The 17,213-nt window shown below is 45.3% G+C and overlaps 1 protein-coding gene across 2 annotated transcripts in view; it reads left to right on the top strand.

The window, feature by feature from the left end:
- WWC1 (WW and C2 domain containing 1) overlaps positions 1-17,213 on the top strand; it is an 83,169-nt gene that overhangs the window by 21,169 nt on the left and 44,787 nt on the right. The window contains exons 3-8 of one of the 2 annotated variants that reach the window (XM_008572402.1): positions 1,306-1,382; positions 2,684-2,763; positions 7,999-8,128; positions 9,480-9,626; positions 10,836-10,909; positions 15,825-16,067. In XM_008572402.1, coding sequence (XP_008570624.1) covers positions 1,306-1,382; positions 2,684-2,763; positions 7,999-8,128; positions 9,480-9,626; positions 10,836-10,909; positions 15,825-16,067 — 751 coding nt within the window. Of the gene's footprint in view, positions 1-1,305; positions 1,383-2,683; positions 2,764-7,998; positions 8,129-9,444; positions 9,627-10,835; positions 10,910-15,824; positions 16,068-17,213 lie in introns of those variants that run through there. The other variant, XM_008572403.1, reaches the window with a different exon arrangement.

Raw genomic sequence — 17,213 nt, 5'->3', positions numbered from 1 at the left:
CTCAGAAAAATCCAGGTCTCAGCAGGTGATCCTGTTGCATGTGAGTGTGCAGAGTGTTCAGATGATGATAAGTGGAAGGGGAGGTAATGAAATTACTCATTGTTTATGACGAAGGACTCCAGGAGAAATGTTTCTCTGGCTTCCCTACCAAGAATAACTGTCCTTTTCTGAACAGTGGGGTTGTATTTACTTTAAGGACACCATGAATCTTATATCTGGCCCTGTTTCCCTCTTCCAGGTTTGTGGGGACTCTGGGTAGGAAGTGGGACCTCGTGCTGTGCAATGAGCCCAAACCTCATGCCTTTTGCCGATTTACTTCTTTACCTTATTTTCCCTTGGTCTCATTTTCCTTACTTTAAATGTATCTTGCTCTGTTGGGTTCATCTTCATAAGCCTTAAAATCCTTTTTCAAAACACAAACTAATACTAAAATGCAGTGAAGGGCTGGCCCATTAGCTCAGTTAGTTAGAGCACAGTGTTGTAACACCAAGGTCAAGGGTTCAGGTCCCCTTACCAGCCAGCCAACAAAAAAAGAACAATAAATAAAGGTTTATTTAAAAAAAAAATGCAATGAGATTACAACTACATGATAGAACTGTGGATAAACATTGGAAAAAGATAATTATATTAGGGTGGTAGGACCATGAGTAATTTACTTTTCAAATATACATTAATATAATAAAGTAGAATAAATATTTTTAGTAATTTTTTATTACACAAATAGATGTTCATATTAGAAAATATGGAAAATACAAAAAAAAAGATGAAAATGAATATCATTCATCATCCAACTCTCAATGTCAACATTATCTTTTTGATATATTTCTTTCCAGCTTTTTTAGATGCATGCATATGTGTGTGTGTATATAAACTGTATATTTTCCAAATTTAAATTATTCATATTTTTTGGTAAATTTGTTTTCACATAACAATAAGCTTTAGACATTTTTCCTTATCATTATTCTTTATTCAATATTCTTCTGCACCATCATTTTTTTTTTTCTTTATTTTTTAGCAGCTGGCGGGTAAGGGGATTCCGAACTCTGGACCTTGGTGTTATCAGCACCGCATTCTAACCAAGTGAGCTGATGGCCAGCGCTTGCACTGTCATTTTAAATTGCATAAGTTATTTAGTCCCCATTGTATGCATGTATCATATTTATTTAATAAATTCCCCTTTATTGGACATTTAGGTTGTTCACTTTTAGTCCTTCCTTTCTGGGTTAATTTAGATGGCCAAATACCCCAACTTTGCTGAAATGTGTTTCTTATATTGAAATTATTTTTCTTCTTTTTTCATTACAGTGGTTTCTGGTTCATCATCCAGCTCTAAGTATGACCCTGAGATCCTGAAAGCTGAAATTGCCACTGCAAAGTCCCGGGTAGGGCCTCTTTACCTATGCCATTGATGGGGGCCACTGAGGACTTAGGCCACTGGTCCACCACAAGGCCAGAACAGATGCTTCAGCCAGAGCATGGCAGCCAGTGCTGACCAACTAGGCCCTAAATATTAATAGTAATTGTACAAATAGTGATGGGAGTGCAGCTACCATTTCACACATAATCTCCATATACCAAACATAGTGCTAAATTCCTCATGTGTATTATCTCATGTTCTTGCAACACCCCCATGCAGTAGCTACTGTCATTGTGTGCATTTTAAAGAGGAGCAAACAAAGGCTTAGAGGAGCTAAGAAACTTGTCCAGGGTCACAAGAGACTCAAGTCTTACTCCAAAGTTCTTTTTGTTTTGTTTTGTTTTGTTTTGTTTTTCCTTTTTGTCTTTTTTACTGACCGGTAATGGGATCGCAACCCTCGGTGTTGCGCCTGCACCGCGCTCAGCCAGTGAGCGGGAACCGGTCTCCACATGGGATCCGAACCCTCGGTGGGAGCGCCGCTTCGCTCCCAAGCGGCGCACTCTCCAGTGCGCCACCGGGCCGGCCCATTACTCCAAAGTTCTTAATGTAGTGTGCTGTCTTCCTAGCTATTGCTTATTCTACATTATCTTATTTAATTACTTTATGATTACCTTAGAAGATAAATATTATTATTCCTGTTTTATTGATCTGGAAACTAAGGCATATCAGTTAAGTGATTTGTTCATGGTAAAGACAGTATTTTGAACACTGGTTTAGTTAAACCCAAAGTACTTTCCATAAACTCAGATGCCTTCAAGAAAATGTAAATGGGGGAAATGGGCTGACAGGGAGGCAATAGGGAGTAGTGGGGACTATGTAACCTAGATTGCATGCCCTGTCTAAAGGGTAATAGAATTTCAGCACTAGTTTGTTGTGGCCATGCTGGGATATGGGCTCAGTGTTGCCAGATCTTCAGGTATATTATAAAGGAACTGTATATATAGGCTTACTATATGAAATCTCTCAATATTTAATTACCAGCTACTCATTTTAAAAGTTTAATAATACTCTGCAGGCCAAACAAGCCTTTCCGCAGGCTGGATCTGGCTCCTAGGGCCTGTCTTACCTCTAAAGTGACTACATTGCCTCTCACCTCCATGCAAAGCACTCTCATATCCACTTCCTGCCTTAAGTAATGCACAGCCCTGGAAATTGCCATTATCCTCATCCGTCAGAACAGGAGAGTGGGTCTCAGAATGGCAAGATGGCTTGAAAGAGGTCACACAGCCTCTGACCCAGCCCTGTGTGTGGTCTTCTGCCATGCAGGTCAACAAGCTGAAGAGAGAGATGGTTCACCTGCAGCATGAGCTACAGTTCAAAGAGCGTGGCTTTCAGACCCTGAAGAAGTAAGTCCATCTGCCATGTACAGCATGGGGGCCATCTACCCATGCTGCCCTGCTGTCCTCCTCCTCTCTCTCCTTCAGTCCCTCTCTTTCCTTCTCAGAATGTAGCTCTCCAGTCATCCAATTCAAGTTCTTTTCACTGGCATTTACTGAAGATACTGTCACCAAAGGGTGGGGTTTGGAAAGAGGAATCAGTTCAGACCACAGAGCTCTCATTGTCCTTAGAACTCCTGAAGCTGTTAAGGTCTGTTCCACTCAGCTGAGTTTTACTATCCAGTCATAGAAGCAAATAATGTTGAGCATTCCTGTGCGCACATCTCTTCCCCTCTAGTAGAGCCAGTGGAGACGCACACGCACACGCACACACACCCACACACACGCACACGCACACCCACCCATACACACACACCCTTTTTTTCCCCATGGCCACTAAAAGTGAGCAACTTTTTCCCCTAGTGCTCCACTAAAGAACAGCAGTCTCCTCCAGCAGTAAAAAAAATTACTAGAAAAGAATGCACAATGCCATGTATATTTTATGGATGACTTAAGGAGTTTCCAGGATAACAGTGACCAAACTGTAATTTTCACTTTTAGAAGCTGACTTGCAGCCAAGCGAGATACAGTTCTTTTGTTTCTTAAGAGCAGACGTGTTGACTGTCATGATTATGATTATACTAGCTAAGCTTCATTGAGCAATTACTCTCTGCCGGGAACACCTTCAGGGTTTCTACATGGTTATACTCCTTTGATCCTCATAGCAATTCTATAAGGAATGTTCTTTTAGCTAAACCCATTTTATAGGTGAGGAAACTGAGTCTTGTAGCAGGTGCCCTATAAATGTTAGCTTATTGCCATTATTAACCAAAACATATAACTTAGACTTATTCATTGAATTGTGTTCAGTATATCTGATGGGCTCATTGGGCGATCATTACAAAAGTACCTGGTAGTCCTCTTGGGAGCTCCAGGCAGGGCACCAAGTAGATTTCTCACCGAGTAGATATTTTTATTCTGAGGGGCATCTCACTTAGATTCCCATGGAGGCCACACCTGTAAGGATGGCTGTTTCTGTAGTCACTTGCTTTTTTTCTCTCCCTGACTGTACCTTTTCCTCATCCTCTGAACTTCAAATCCACACCACCACCACCCCCTCCATTCAGTGGCCATAGCCCAAAGCCTTTGGTCACCAGTTGAGGTGTGACTTGGTTCTTATTCACATCTTCCCACCCCACAAGCCCCTCAAGTCTGGTGTGAGCTGTCAGGAATCTGGAACAACCCATGGTGTAAGGAAGTATGGCTTTATGTCATAAATTGTGTATAATTGCTTTTGTTTTACAAATTGTAAATTATGGCTATATATTTGTCTGCTTACATATATGTTAAGTATGTGTTTTTTATATATGTACATGTTGTCAATCCTGCCTCTCAAAACAGATTCTAAACTCATTAACACCAGGCACTATGCTTTAGGCTTCTCGGTAATCTTCAGTTGTGCCACGGACTGTTCAGGGCAATAGTGTGAACTTAGAAAATTCCTATTTTTGACTATTAAAGCAGTAGCCTCAGTCTTCCAACTCTCTAGCAGAACAGCTTCTTCTGAGCACATAGTTTAAGGGCTACTCACTCCCACTCACACATCATCTTACTTTACTGAATGTCCACCCCCCACCCCCACCCCACTCCTACAGTCCTCAAGAGCTTCTGGTTAGAACACTTCTCATTATTCTCTGAGCCACCACAAACCTGTTTTGCCACTTTGTCACCCTGTAGCAGCATTGAAAATTCTTGTTGTTTGGTAAGCTGATGCTGAAACCCCAAAGACAAGCCTCCTATATTTCCCCTCCCTGCCCCATGTTTGATATCAGACCCAGATAAGACTCCATGGCAGCTCTGGCAGCCCACATTCCTCAGCCGGAAGCCTGGCTCCACATCTAGCACGGAGGAAGGCATTTACTTTAATGTACACCTCGGTATAGAGGGTTAGGAATGTAGCCTAAAGAGGCAGATGGCCCGTGTTCAAATCCCAGTTTCCTGGGACCTTGGAAAAGCAACTTAACCCTTATGAGCTTCGATTTCTTTATCTGAAAAACTAGTGGTCATAAAGATTGAATTGGATGATCCATGCCAAATACATGACGGTATGTGGCACACAAGAAGAGCTCAGTAAGAGGAGGGTGGGGCAGTGACCTCTGGCTAGTACCTGCTTGGACTTGGGAAGGGAATTCAGGTGAAATAGATGTCTGCCCTGGGGTAGATGCTGTGCTGAGTAAGCACTTCACAACAGACACCTCATTTCATTCTCTTTACCCCCCTTTAGGAGAAGTTTTTGTTCTGCCCCGTTTTATAGATGAAGTCACCAACACGATTGAAAATATGCCCAAGGCCACCAGCTAGCAAGTGTCAGCGCTGGGACTAGAACCCAGGACTATTGAATTTTGAAGCTCAGTCTCAGTAACTCCTTTCCTGGCATCATTGCAGATAATCCCCCTCCCTCTACCCAGAAAACATAAGACCCCTTCCCATCTCCCGTGAATCCTTTTCAGGGTCTATTGGAGAATGGTCCTGCTATTACTACTTAGCCTCCTCTCTTTGCAGAACATGGGCAGAGGTGAAACTCATCCTTAAGGAGTGACATAAGGCGTTGCTGGGATAACTTTGACCAAATGTAATTTTCACTTTTAGAAGCTGACTCACAGGCGAGTAAGATATAGCTCTCTTGTTTCTTAAAAGCACCGATATAACTGTAATGACTGTGATTATAGTAGCTAAGAGGTGCTGAGCAGTCACTCTATGCTGTGACTCTATTTGTTTGATTCATAGTCAGCAGCCCCAGTTTTAGAAGGAGGGTGAGAGAGAAAGAGAAAGAAGAGAAAAGGTTGATGGGGATTGAAGGATTTCTCTTAGAGAAGACTGAAAAGAAAAACCAAGACGAGAGCATGGGCCTGGGCTGTCGGCTCCGTCGAGCCCTTGTAAGTGGGGAGGAGTTGAGACTTGGCATGTGGCGCCTGTGGGAGGAGGGCAGAGCGGCATCCGTCTGCACATCACAGAGCCGCCGTGCCCGGTGAGAGTTGTCTGGACAGGTCTGGGAGGAGTCAGCTGCTGCTGGAGACTTCACTCTGCTTCCCTGTGGCTGCTGGGTGTGTGAGTCTGTGAAGGCCTGAGAGAGATGGCAGCTACGTAATTTGGAAATCCTAAAGCACATGTATCCCCTCCCCCCTCACACACAACTTTTACTTAAAAAAAAAAAAAAGATCCATTCACCGAATCATAATGGTGACCCTTTCTTCTCCCCCTACCCTCTTCCCACCCTAGTTTCATCCCAAGTGTGTTCCCTCTCAGACCTACTCTCTGGAGCCAAATTCCAGAGCCCGGGTTGCTAAGTCCCTTGAAGAAATCAGGTAGAGGCTGTTTGAGACCCAGCAGACAAACCTCTTCTGTTCCATCCAGCTGGGGATTCAAAGCCATTCTCGCCCTGTTGGCAGAGGACAGCTGAGCGCAGCTGCCTACCCAGAGCCCCCCTCGGACATGCTCAAGCAAACAGCATCTCCCCTCCACCCGCATCTGGGGTGGGGCCACCTCCCAGTCCAGTCTCTTGCTCTGACTCTGGGGATCCTCCTTTTTCCACCAAGCATTTTCAGCAGGACTCTGCTGGGGAAAGCTCCCACAGACAAATTTTTCAGACTGAATCTGAGACCAGTCTTAGCCGACCTGGCAGGCTTACCCAGGCCCGAGTCCTCCAAAGGAGTAGACAGGCTATTTTTAGTGGGGAGACATAAATGGGGCTTTGTTTTCTCTCCAAGGAGGCTGAAGTAACCGCAGGGGGAGGCTGAGTTGAGACCGCGCTCCCTGCCTCCCTCTCGCCGCTCAGGGGCACAGACGAGGAGGCCAGAGTGAAAACCCACTCCTGCTCAGTGATTCCCCACTCGGGTTATTTTTAGCCCAGGACAATTTGGCCTGTAGCAGGAAACCAGAAAGGAATGCCTGGGAGTGGTTTCTCATCCTGAAATAATGGGTTGGTGGTGTTCCCGCAGACTGTGAAACCTCCTTTTCCCCACCATGGACCAAAACCTCCAGCCTAGCCTTTGGCAATAGTGTGAAGCAGTTAAAATGTCTCTCTGCCCTCAGGACCTTTTCCACATCACAGCCCTCCTCCTCCAGAAGCTCAGATTTGGTCCGACCTTCAGAAAACTACGTCAAAATCCATTTTTTTTTTTTTTTTTTTTTTTAAATACCCTTTTTCCGCATCAAAGTGAACCTGCGTGTAGGGTCAGGATAAGCTGATAAGCTGTCCAGGCTAGAAATGTTTTAACCCTTGCATTTGTACAGTATATCCTTGTTCACCACAAGATTTTCCATCCTTTATTCCACTTGATGTTCCTCACAACCCCAAGAGCATGGGCCAGGCAGATGGCATTATCCAGGGTTTTTTAGAGGAGGAAACTGAGGCTGCACGTGGTTGAGAGCCATGACCAAGGTCACACTGCTGACAGGTAGTCGAACTGGGAGTTTTTCATCTTTCTTACCTTTTCTTTGTTGTGTCCATTAACTCAACTTATTAAAGACAGTGGTTCTTGACCAGGGTGATTTTACTCCCTCTCCCCCAAGGGACATTAGGGAATATATGGTGACATTTTTGGTTGTCATAACTTGGGGTTTGGGTGCTACTTCGCATCTTGTAGGTCAAGGCAAGTGATGCTGCTAAACATCCTACAGTGCACAGAACCACCCCTTTCCCCAACAAAAAATTATCCAGCCCCAAATATCAAAAGAGCTGAAGTCAACACCCAGATTAATTTGGATTAAAGAACTATTCTATGCCAGATACTAAAACTACTCAATCATATTCAACTCTGTCCCCTGTTTCCAAGCTTGCCAGAGTCCAGTCAAGGATGCGACCATATAAACTATAAATTATCACATAACATAATGAAGAGTGTAGTGTCACAGTTATGTGTGATGTATTATGGGAACCACCTAGCTTCCTGTAAGAGCTGATGCTTAGAGGACCCTTGACTTCAAGAACAGCTTTGCTTTGCAGACACCCACTATGGGACATTTGCAGTTTAACAGGGATCTTCAGTGCCTTATCCCACAAGTGGGACCTAGGGAGGAAGGGTGTGATGGACAGAGAAAGGAGACATCTTGAGGGACTGAAGCACTGTGGTCTGTGCTTTTCCTCTGGGGAAACCCTGTGCCTTCCCTGTCTATGTCTAACCTTTCCCATTAACTGTCTCCTAGAATCGATAAGAAAATGTCTGATGCTCAGGGCAGCTACAAACTGGATGAAGCTCAGGCTGTCTTGAGAGAAACAAAAGCCATCAAGAAGGCCATCACCTGTGGAGAAAAGGAAAAGCAAGACCTCATCAAGGTACACATGTCCCTGGTGATGTGGCCCCCTCTCGATTTCTCCTGAGCCACCTCCATGTGCCAGGACTCAGGCAGGCTATTTCCACATGCTGCACTGATCACTGAGTTCTCATTACTAGTCTTCTCGGGGTTTTGGTCCCATTTCATAGAGGAGGAAATGGAGGCTGAGAAGCATTAAGTGTCTTTCCTAAGGCCACACAGCTAGTGTAATGGCAGAATTGGAATGGTAGCCATCTGGCCTAGTCCCAAGCTTATGTTTTTGCTACCAGTTCTAGCCAATTTGCTTATTTGTCCAAGAACCAGATGGAAGGAGGAGGTTTCAACATCGTTAACATCAAAATGTAGCATCTCTATAAGCATCCCCTTGCATGTTGGGACTCCATGCTGGGAACTGAACAAGTAATAGACATTATTAAATGTGCCAGGCAATGGTGCCAAGCACTTTGCGTGCATTTCTTACATCAACCCTAGCATATCCCCATTGTACAGATCAAGACTGTACAACTCAGAGAGTAAGGAGTAGAGCTATGATTCAAAGCCATCTTCTTAACCTGGGGACATATCCACCTGCCCATGCAGGAACTACCTGACCTCTGAGATATTTTATTATGTTCTCTATTGGCAGATTAGGAGTCTGACACTCAGAGATGCTATGAATGACTTAGTGAAGGAAGTTTTTTGCTCTGTGACGAACAGAACAATTCTGGAGCTCCTTCCCAGGACAGCTTCCCAGTGAAAACATTCTGACAAGGCACTCATAGACAGACAGGAGTGTTCCTGTTGTGATTAGTGGTCAAGTGCACAGAGGCTTAAGTCAGATAGACCAGGTCCAGATCACGGCTCTGTCAGCTTCTCACTGATAAAATGGAGCTAATCATAGGTCATTCCTCACGAGATTTTTGTCAGGGTTCAGTAAGATCACAGGAAGCTGACAGTTATTGAGTATTAACTGGACTAGCGCTTTACACTGTCTTCTCATTGAATCAGTGTGATAGCCCTGTGAAAAAGGACCTGTGATTTGTTCTCATTTTACGGAAGAGGAAATTGAGGCACAGAGAGGTTCATCAGCTAGCTCGGATCACACAGCTAGGAAGTAGCAGAGCAGGGGTTCCACCTTGGACAGTGTGGTTCCAGAATCGGAATCCACATTGGTCTCTCCCATGTAAAAGACCCATCATGGAGCCTGGCACACCATAAGTACCCACCTGCTGCTAGCTCTCTATCACAAGCTGTCTGGGATGAGCATGGGTTCCTAAATTAGGGACAGTGGAGAGCAAGGCCAGTGGAACATGACAGACCTGGAGCTCCCCCCACCAGGAAGGCACGTGGCTGACCGTGCCCTCCCGCTGCAGAGCCTGGCCGCGCTGAAGGATGGCTTCCGCACCGACAGAGGGTCGCACTCAGACCTGTGGTCCAGCAGCAGCTCTCTGGAGAGTTCGGGCTTCCCGCTGCCCAAACAGTACCTGGACGTGAGCTCACAGACGGACATCTCGGGAAGCGTGAGTAGGCAGCACGCACTGCAGGCCCTCAGGAGAGGCGGCGTCTGGGAGGCCCAGTTCTGGTTGCTCACCCCAGGAGCTGGCCGGAGGTCTCTGCGGGGCTGGCTGCTAACTCGCACTCTGGAGCTCCACTCTCTCGCAGACCTCCTGGCCCCAGGATGACATGAGATGGTGGGGTGGAGGAAAGTCCAGTGCAGATGGACTCCACAGTCCTGCATATTGCCTGGCCGAGTGCTTGTGTCTTTAGACGCTGCACAGAAAGCAGTTTTAAAGGACAAAGTGTCTTCGTCTGGTTTCTTTCATACTATTTTGCAGGTTCATTTTGTTTTTCTTTCACCAGCTGGAAAGCAGAAGCTATTTTTCTTCTGTTCCAAAACAATGCATACAGCTTTCAGACAGCTGAATTCCAGTTCCAAAGCTGAATAGTGAAAGTGCTGTCCAGATGTAGCTCATAAAAGGGTTAGAGCAGGACTGAACTACAGGTCTGTAACTTTTGGGGAGCTTTTGTTTTATTAGAGCAGGCGACGTTGAACAAATCCACCTCCCAACCTCCCTGGCTAAATACTGTTCCTATCTGATTTCTATAGCTTCTTCCCACTTGTGAAGAGAAGCTATGCCCATGTGTGACCCGGTGAGCCTTGTAGCTTCTTGCTGCTCTTGACAGACTAGCATTGCAAAAGGGGCTGTCTCCTTCCCCACACCACCTGTGTTCCAGCTACGAGCCACACGCAGGCCAAAGTACTTGTCAAGAGCTGTGTGCCTCCTTCTAAGTTCTTGGGCCTTCTCCACACTCGCCCAGTGTTTCACTCCTAACTGCAGCCCCTCTGGGTTTTCTGTTGTCCCCCTTCCTAGCACCCCCTGAATGGCTTTCTTGTATATTGGCTGTCCTGTTTCCTCCTCACCAACTGGCTCCACGCTTCTGTGGCTTGAGTCGGCTCCAAGCCATTGGGGGCTGCAAAATGATATTCTGGGCCCTCGGCTTCTCTTCTCGAAATGATAGATGTCTGAGTTTGTGGCTCTCCCCACAGCCTGAAGGAAGGAAAGTGTGCTTACCCAGCTTCCCTGCGATCTGCACAGCCAACCCAGTCACTGGGGGCTGTTCTTGGCTACTGCCCACGCAAGCTGTCAAGTCTCTCATGGGCTCTTGAAACCCAACTCAGCACCAGCCACAATAGCCATGTAATTCCTGACTTTGTTCTTCTCCTCCAGTTCGGCACCAGCAGCAACAATCAGTTGGCAGAGAAGGTCAGATTACGCCTTCGATATGAAGAGGCTAAGAGAAGGTAATTGGAGGCTGGGGACTAGGGGAGGGGCAGTTTCAACAATAACTGCTATTGTAGAATGTCTACTCTTTGCCCTGCCTATTACACACCTCATCTTTAATCCTTGCAAAGACCATGAAGATAGGTATTATAATCTTTACGTATTAATCCTTTCCGAAATTCAGAGAGGAAATGACTTGCCCAGGACTCTGCTAGACAGAGAGTAGAACTGTGCTTTGAACCCAGGTCTGTTTAATCTCGAAGCTTAGTTATCTCTCCATATGCCTGTCTTGGTGTCTGTAATTGAAGTTTTCCGATGATCCTGTAAGCAGTTTGGTTTAAAGAAGCACAACTTGGGTTTCCATTCAGCAACAGGCTAAAAAGACTAAGGATCCTACCTGCTTCAGAGTCTCCTGCATAACTGAGAGAAAACCGTGCTTTCAAACAGTGTAGACCCCAGGGATTTAGATGCTCTGTGACTTCACAGAATCCTAAGCAGTTGAGTTCCACTACCACAAATAAAATAATAATCAAAGCTAACATTTTTAGAGCATCTGTTACAGGCCTAAACAGATTGTTTATTGTACTAAAAGATTTGTACATACATCATCTCATTTAATTTCAAAAGCAACTTTATAGCATTGGTTCTGTGTTAGAGAGGAAAAAGGTAAGACCCAAGATGTTTCATGACTTTTCCAGTTGGTAGCATCAGGATTTGAACCCTGGACATTGTAGCTCCAAGTTCATTGTCTTCTTATACACTGAGCCACTTATTGGGAAAGAACCCACCGGGTATTGTGGTGGTGGTGAATGAAGCCAGGTGTATTGTATCCTTTCCTCCTTAAACTAAGTTGCCTGGCCCAGGGTCCTCCTCAGCCAGGCCAGGAAAAGTGTGGCAGTGCCCAGCTGTGCCCCTCGGCCAACTCTGTGAGCAGCAGAACTCTCTTTAGCAATGACAGAAATCCAATAGAAACTGGAGGAAGCAAAAAAGGAAATGTATTGGCTTATTTAACTCCACAGTCCTGAGGTACACAGCGTTCAGGCACAGCTGTTTGTAGGGACTCAAATAATGTTACACAGACTCGGTCTCCCTCCTTTTGTGTAGGCTTGCCTTTGTGTAGGCTTCACTCTCAGGCATACTTTCCTGCCTCTGAAAATATAATAATAAACTAACTCAGTTTTTCTCCTACTACACTCTCACAACACACTTCAGATGCCAGATGTGTGGGGCTTTTTCCCACACCTCAAGCACTCAGTTCTGCAGCAGACACCAGCTGGGTGTCCTCCAATTCATTTCCAGCACTAGCATCGGATCCCAAAGGTTGGGGGCTCACTCCCACAAGACTGCCCCCCTCTTTTGATGCCAGTCGCAAGCCCTGAGTTGTTTTACCTGTGCTTCTGACCAAACTGCTATGTGTTGGGATTCCCACAACCCCTTCCTTGGGTTCAATTAATTTGCTAAAGCGGCTTAGAGAACTCAGGGAAGCACTTTACAGTTGTCCCTCAATATCCATGGGGGATTGGTTCTAGGACCTTCCCTCTGATACCAAAATTCAAGCATGCTCAAGTCCCTGATATAAAATGGTATAGTATTTGAGGGCCGGCCCGTGGCTCACTTGGGAGAGTGTGGTACTGATAACACCAAGGCCACTGGTTCAGATCCCATATAGGGATGGCCTCACTCGGGAGACCGTGGTGCTGACAACACCAGAAGGGTTAAGATCTCCTTACCGGTCATCTTTTGGGGAAAAAAAAAAAAAAAAAGAATGGTGTAGTATTTGCATGTAACCTGTGCACATCCTCCTTTATACTTTAAATTATCTCTAGATTACTTATAATACCTAATCCCATGTAAATGCTATGTAAATAGTTGTTATATTGTTGTTTAGGGAATAAGGACAAGAAAAAAGTGTACATGCTCAGTATAGACACTTGTTTTTTCCCAAATATTTTTGATCCACAATTGGTGGAATCAACAGGTGCAGAGCCTACGGATACAGAGGGCTGGCTGTACTTACATTTACTGGTTTATCTTGAAGGGTGTCACAAGGCATACATATGAAGAGGTGCATAGGGCAAGGTATGGGAAAAGGGGCACAGAGCTTCCATGCCCTCCCTGGGCATGCCACCTTCCAGGAACTGCCACATGTTCAGCTATAAAGAAGCTCTCTGAACCCTGTCCTTTTGGGGTTTTATGGATGCTTAATTATATAGGCATGATTGGTGAAATCATTGGTCATTAGTGATCAGCTTAACCTTTAGCCCTTTTCCCTTCTCTCCTCCCCTGGGTTTGGAGGGTGGGGCCGAAAGTCCCAACTCTCTAATCCTTCTGGTGACCAGACCCCATCCTGAAGCTACCTAGGGGCTACCGCTTCATTAGTGTACAAAAAGACACTTATCACCTTGAAGAGTCCAAGGATTTTACCAGTTGTATGCCAGGAAACTGGACCAAGACAAAGTATGTATTTCACAATATCACGCTGTCCAAGTGGCAAGATGACCCCTAGCAATTCTAAGCTTACATACTACCAGGTTAGCAACCCCAGTGGAAAGGGAACTACTTTTCCCAGCAGTTTTAAAAGTCTGGGTTTGAGACTCGCTCGCTTCTTTGGGTAGGGTGGGAGGGGGTGGGAATTAGAATTCTCTGAAGGTCCCGGCATGGGTCATGTGCCCAACCCTGGAAAGGTTCAGCTTTGTGGGAACCACGTGACTTGAAAGTGTGGGAGGAGTGGTTTCCCAAAGACGAATTGGAATGTTGTTAACAAAAGGAAGAGGAATTGGATACTGGTCAGGTAGAAAGAAACAGATGTCCTGTGTACTATTTCAGTTCCCCCTAGGGGTCCAGCAAAACAGCAGGACTTCTGTATTTGGACAGCGCCTTCTCATCCCTTCTGAAGGGAACCACTCTGAACCTTGGATCTACTCCAGGCTGCCTAACACCTGTGTTAGACGATCAGTCCTAGAGAGACTAAAGGACTGAAATCTTCCCCTCTGGGGTCGAGCCTCTCAACTTCTCATCTCAGAGCTTCATGGCTCATCTGCCTTTATTCAGCTTCTTGCTTCCCCTCCACCCAAAGCTAGTTTTAGTGTAAAGGACAGAGCAGCCTGGTGAATGGGAAAGCAGAGGCTACAGGACGTGAAGGAGAGAGGGGAGATGGCTGTCATGCAAGGAAGATGTGGTCATTAGATGTCAAGTTTTGTCACATGTGCATTTCTGAGGAGAGAGACTCGTAGTTCTTATCAGATTCTCCAAGGCATGTACAACCCAAAGTTTAAGGAGCGCTGGTGAAGGGAAAGTGCCCTAGAAAGTACATCCAGGAAAGCATCGATCACTCTTCAACGTCCTGCATTGAGTGGAGCCCCTGCCAGACTTTACCATACCATTCTATCCTCAAAACACTGGATAACAGCACCTACAATGTTGTCTCAAAGCCAGTGTTGATGGACTGCTGTATACATGAATATGGAATTTCAATAATTAACTATGAGAATTCCTGGTGGGACACTTGGCGGGGCAATGAGCAAACCTAGATGTGTTTCTGTGTATGGAATTTTTGCTACATGTCATGGGGAATCTTGTCTCCAGCAGTGTTTTGATAAACTAAGAGTTTGGTCCCATTGTTTGCACGTAAGATCAAACTGGGAATCCAGAGGCCTGGGCTCTCAACGAGTGTTGGCCATGTGTATGATTTAAAGTCTTAGGTGAGCCATATCCTCCTTGGGCATCTGTCCAAGGAGGTTAACAATTCCTAGCTTATCCACCCTTTAGGGATGGGGTAAGGATAGGACATAATAGCTGAAAGCACTTTGCAGTGGCTAAGTCCTAAAAACTCATGTCATGATTGTTTTTAGATATTTGTAGCAATACCCTAGTTATACTGTAAATCTTATCTTGACCCAGTGATAATGATACCTAAAGTCTGTATAACACTTGGCAATATATAAAAATCTCTTAATGCTATGTTGTCATCTGGTCCTCATAACCCACCCTGTAGGTATCATTATTACCCCTATCTTACAGATAAAGATACTGAGTTTTAGAGAAGTTAGGGATAGGACTACCAGCTCCTTCCTTTAACATTTGTTAAGTTTCTGTGGTATAGCAGTTACTGTGCTTTAAGCTTGTGATACCAAAACGATTTAAGAAATAAATGGTCCCTTCTGCCAAGGACTCCAACTTAAGGCCTCTGGCCCCAAATCCACTGCTGGTTACACAGTGCCACCACCACTCTCTGCACTGAGAACACATGGTCAGTAATTGTAGTCCTTGTGGTCTGTGACTGCCATTGATTCAGTGCCTGTTATGTGCCAGACACTCTGAGCACTTACTGCTGATTTTCATAACCATTCTGAAGGATGAATCATTGTATTCTTATCTTCAAGCCCCAAGGAGTTTGCCCAGTGTTACACACCTAATACGTGATCACACCAGGTACTATCAACAGTAGCAACGGAAACATTTATTGGGGGCTTACTATGTACCAAATACTATGCTTTGAGGGTTTGCAGATTATGTTATAAAACTTTTAAACACAACCCAGTGAGGAAGGAGCTTTTGTTATTCCCTTCAGAGATATGAGCAACTTGCCCGAAGTCACACAGCTAGTAGTAAGAGGTTACTGCCTTATAACGAATCTGGGTCTCTATTGTACCAGGCGTAGTGTCCTTCAGGGCAAGGACCTTGTTGTGCATGTCTGTACCCCATCCCTGCAGAGGCTTCTTCATTGTTGGCATATGGTAGGCACCCACATGTGTTTGTTAGGTAAAAATATGTTCCTTGAGATGACATGCTGATCAAAAGGAAGACGGTAGCTGTCAAAGGTTGCTCTAAGGATGTTATGGCTCCTCGTACCTTATAATCTTGGGGATGCAGTCTGTTTCTCTGTTGCCACAATGCCAATGGCACGCCAGTCATGCTCACCTTCTTGACCCCCAGGATTGCTAACCTGAAGATCCAGCTGGCCAAGCTCGACAGGGAGGCCTGGCCTGGAGTCCTAGACTCTGAGAGGGACCGACTGATCCTCATCAATGAGAAGGAGGAGCTGCTGAAGGAGATGCGCTTCATCAGTCCCCGGAAGTGGACCCAGAGTGAAGTGGAGCAGCTGGAGATGGCCCGGAAGCGGCTGGAGAAGGACCTGCAAGCAGCCCGGGACACCCAGAGCAAGGCGCTCACAGAGAGGTGGGGCTGGGGCCAGGGGTGCATAGGACCCTCTCCTCACTACCAGTCTGTCCTTCAGGCCTCTGCAGGGAGAAAGGGCGAGGGGGGCACCCTGGAGGCTCCACTCTGAGCACACTCAGTTTAGAGATGTCACAGCTTTCCAAAGCACCTAATCAGGAGAAGATCAGCTACTCTGGCACTTTACACTGTCAATCACGTTACCGAAATCTGCTTGAGTATATGTTTTCAGAGATGTCTTTTAACTAAAGTCACATAACTATATACAATGGGGTCTTCAAAAAGTTCATGGAAGGATTCATATTATCCTTTAATTCAATTTTTCCATGAATTTTTTGAAGTACCCTTGTATAATGTAGAACAGTCCAACTTTGTGACAGTGACTCACACTTTATATTGTGACCTAGTATACACAAGTTTCACAAAATAATACATGCTCTTCTGATGTTTTCTTTCTTCTACTGCATTTCTTTTCGTGCTGTTCATGACCCACTAAATTGATTTTGCCACATGCTAAGGGGTTGCATTGGCAGTTTGGAAATTAGTGGTATAGATGGGGATTGCAAACTGGCATGCTTATGGGGCCAAGCAGAAAACAGAAATGCTAGAGGCCCACCTGGTGGCAGAATGCATCAGACCAGAGCACACAGACCCCACTTATCTAAAAGTGGGTGTTCTCTCCCCTCTCCAGCAAGTGGGAGTGCGAGCCCCAGGCCACCAGAGGTCCTCATGTTTCAAAAAAGAAAACTGTTTATTCTTTTAAATATTGGCAACTGATCCAAATTTTTAAGAAATATTATGAGTCAGCCTCATCTGTGGGCTTGATATAACCCGAAAGCCACTGGTTCACATTCTCTAGACCTTATAACAAACCTTGCCTTTATTTTCTCAAGTGTTCCCACCAGCCTCTACACCTGCATTGCACAGAATGTGACACCGTGTTCACAGGTCCTACAATCCCCAGCTTCACGTTCATTCATTCATTCTGTCCATCAGCTGGGGTTTATTCATTCATTCAGAAAACGTTTTGCTGCACATATTATTTGTGCAAGGCAACTTGGGAGCTTCAGAAATTAATAAGACATGGTCCCTGCTCCATGACCTTTAAATCTAATCTAGTTATTTTCACTTTTTTTGGCAGCCAACTTT

Source organism: Galeopterus variegatus, unplaced genomic scaffold, assembly GCF_000696425.1.
Source record: "Galeopterus variegatus unplaced genomic scaffold, G_variegatus-3.0.2 Scaffold780, whole genome shotgun sequence".
Classification (NCBI taxonomy): domain Eukaryota; kingdom Metazoa; phylum Chordata; class Mammalia; order Dermoptera; family Cynocephalidae; genus Galeopterus; species Galeopterus variegatus.
This window is presented reverse-complemented; position numbering and strand designations above follow the sequence as displayed.